This window comes from Phaethon lepturus, unplaced genomic scaffold (genome assembly GCF_000687285.1).
Source record: "Phaethon lepturus isolate BGI_N335 unplaced genomic scaffold, ASM68728v1 scaffold54019, whole genome shotgun sequence".
NCBI lineage: Eukaryota > Metazoa > Chordata > Aves > Phaethontiformes > Phaethontidae > Phaethon > Phaethon lepturus.
In genome coordinates, this window is record NW_010565125.1 from 6,589 (window position 1) to 8,838 (window position 2,250).

At 39.4% G+C, this 2,250-nt stretch overlaps 1 protein-coding gene across 2 annotated transcripts in view; it reads right to left on the minus strand.

Annotated features, from left to right (window-relative positions):
- Nucleotides 1-348: 348 nt before the first annotated feature.
- TBP (TATA box binding protein) overlaps nt 349-2,250 on the minus strand; it is an 8,091-nt gene continuing 6,189 nt past the window's right edge. Inside the window, exons 5-6 of one of the 2 annotated variants that reach the window (XM_010295077.1) lie at nt 1,934-2,028; nt 349-1,019 (exon numbers count right to left, since the gene is read on the minus strand). In XM_010295077.1, the coding sequence (XP_010293379.1) occupies nt 940-1,019; nt 1,934-2,028 (175 nt within the window). In that variant the 3' untranslated portion in view covers nt 349-939. Of the gene's footprint in view, nt 1,020-1,933; nt 2,062-2,250 lie in introns of both variants that reach the window. The other variant, XM_010295076.1, reaches the window with a different exon arrangement.

Here is a 2,250-nt window from a genome sequence, read left to right on the forward strand (position 1 = left end):
GGGATCTTTTGTTCCAATTCAGTCAAGTATACCTATTTAAGACTTGTATAAATCCTATCCGTTCAACATAAGGCAACACATACTTGAACACAAACTTCTTCAACCAGTCATCTCTTTTGCGTTAACATACTAGAAATACTCAAGCTAGACGTTCCCAAGGATACGACTGCTGGTAAGCAAGCCGGAGCACTGTTAAGATTCTCTCAAAATGACAAGTCACTTAACAGTAGTGCATGTGCTATTGAAAAATCCAGACTGAAAGATCCAGATTAAATTAGAAAGAAGTTTTCAATATATTTCACTCTACCAGCTGGGTAACCTTAAAATTCATTAAGACAGTTCCCATAATTGTATAAACAGGGTTTATTGTACATGTGGAGCTGAAGGAGGAAAGAGGAAGAAGGTATATATTATATATATATGTACAGTGAGCCATTTTCATTAATAAATTTATTCTGACTTGCTTAATAGTGGAAAGAGGGAATGTGTCTGGCACCAAAGAAATTTAAAATTGAAAAAATTTAAAAGCTTAAGTTCTGAAAATTACAAAAACAATGGTCTTATGGAAGGAAGTTAAAACATATATACATGGCAATTTAAGTGGTTTATACACTGAGTGACACAGTTGCATTTGTCTTTTAAATGAACTTACGGATTTTCTATTCATAGAACTGGCATTAAAACTATTTAAAAGCTAGAATATAAATAAAACTTGGAGGGACTGCTTCAGGAACAGCCCAGTAAAGCAACTCACAGTAACTCAGTAGACATAATCAATAATACAGTTCCCCTTGAGCATCAGGGAAGTAGGCACTAACTGGGAAATAGTCCAAGTCCTGGTGTTGCAGTTTTACTGGAAGTCCATCTCTTGTTACTGCTGTGCCATACGCAATACTTTTTAAAATATACCCCTGATTTCTCCAAAAGATGTAGAAACTGTTACGTTGTCTTTCTGAATCCCTTTAAAATAGGATAGATGTTTTCAAATGCTTCGTAGATCTCTGCTCGTACTTTAGCACCTAGAAAAAGAGAGGGAATTAAGTTAGTTTGTACCTTTTGCCAAATACTTATTTTTCACTCTTGAATGTGACTCTATATAAAACCTATGCATATCCATAAATCCCTATTTTTATAATTTTTTTTTAAATACACATTTCATACAGAGCATACATTAGCATCCTTCTCGCTGTTTATTCTGGTAACTGGTAAAACTTCCATTAGCATCTTTATGCTTATGCTATACTTGCAAATGGGATTTTTTCTATACATAATTTCCACAGGAGACCCAATTACAAAGCATAGCCCTATGGGATGTTTCTGCAGAGAGGCCTCACTGGTGGAGCTTTTTTTGAGTGTGAACATCTGGGGGAGCAAGGTCTGGCAATGGGGAGCGCTGCAGAGGCCTGCCACTTGCCACACCGCAGGGACATGCTCCTTTTGTCTGCGAGACTTGGGTGGTTTTTTTCTCCAGAGCAAGACTCAGCAGGAGGGGAAAAGGAAGAGTGGAGGTGGAGTGCCTGAGGTTGAGGAGGTCCCAGAGCTCGGGCATCTCCCCTTCTTCGGCTGCTGTGTCAAAGGAGAATGGCAGCAGCCTCCAGCCAAGCTGTCAAAGAACAGTTAGCTCAGTCAGACATACCCAGTACACAGAAACGGACTTTCAGATTTTGCCAGAAATACTACCTACACTCTTAGAGCTTTTTGAGCACCTGCATGCTTGATTAGGATTCATGATCATTGCTTATACAGATTTAGCCAAACGTGTGGTTTGCTTTGTACGTTCTCATCCACAGAAGACTGTACTATCTGTTATTTCCCAGTGCTGTCATCTCTACAGAAAAGTACCTGGGCAGCTTACATACCTCTGGTATCATTGCGTGTTCTCTGTAATACAGTCTACGTCTAACCTATTGGAGTAAGATACCAATTCACTTACCAGTTAAAACCACTTTTCCAGAAACAAAAATAAGAAGAACAATTCTTGGCTTGATCATTCTGTAGATTAAGCCAGGAAACAATTCTGGCTCATAGCTGTAAGAGAAGAGAGTGACAGTGTTTAAACATGCTTGCAGACACCTGTTCCAGGATGGGTTCGTATTGGGCAAACTCAGTGACACCCGAAGCAGAGCAGCGAGGGGAACAAAGATGCAGGTTGCTCTCTGGTGCAAGGGAATAATCCCAACAGATGTCACTCCCTAAGCTAGTCAATATGCAGCAAGAATGAAACATAAGGAAGACTTTTTTTACCTGCTG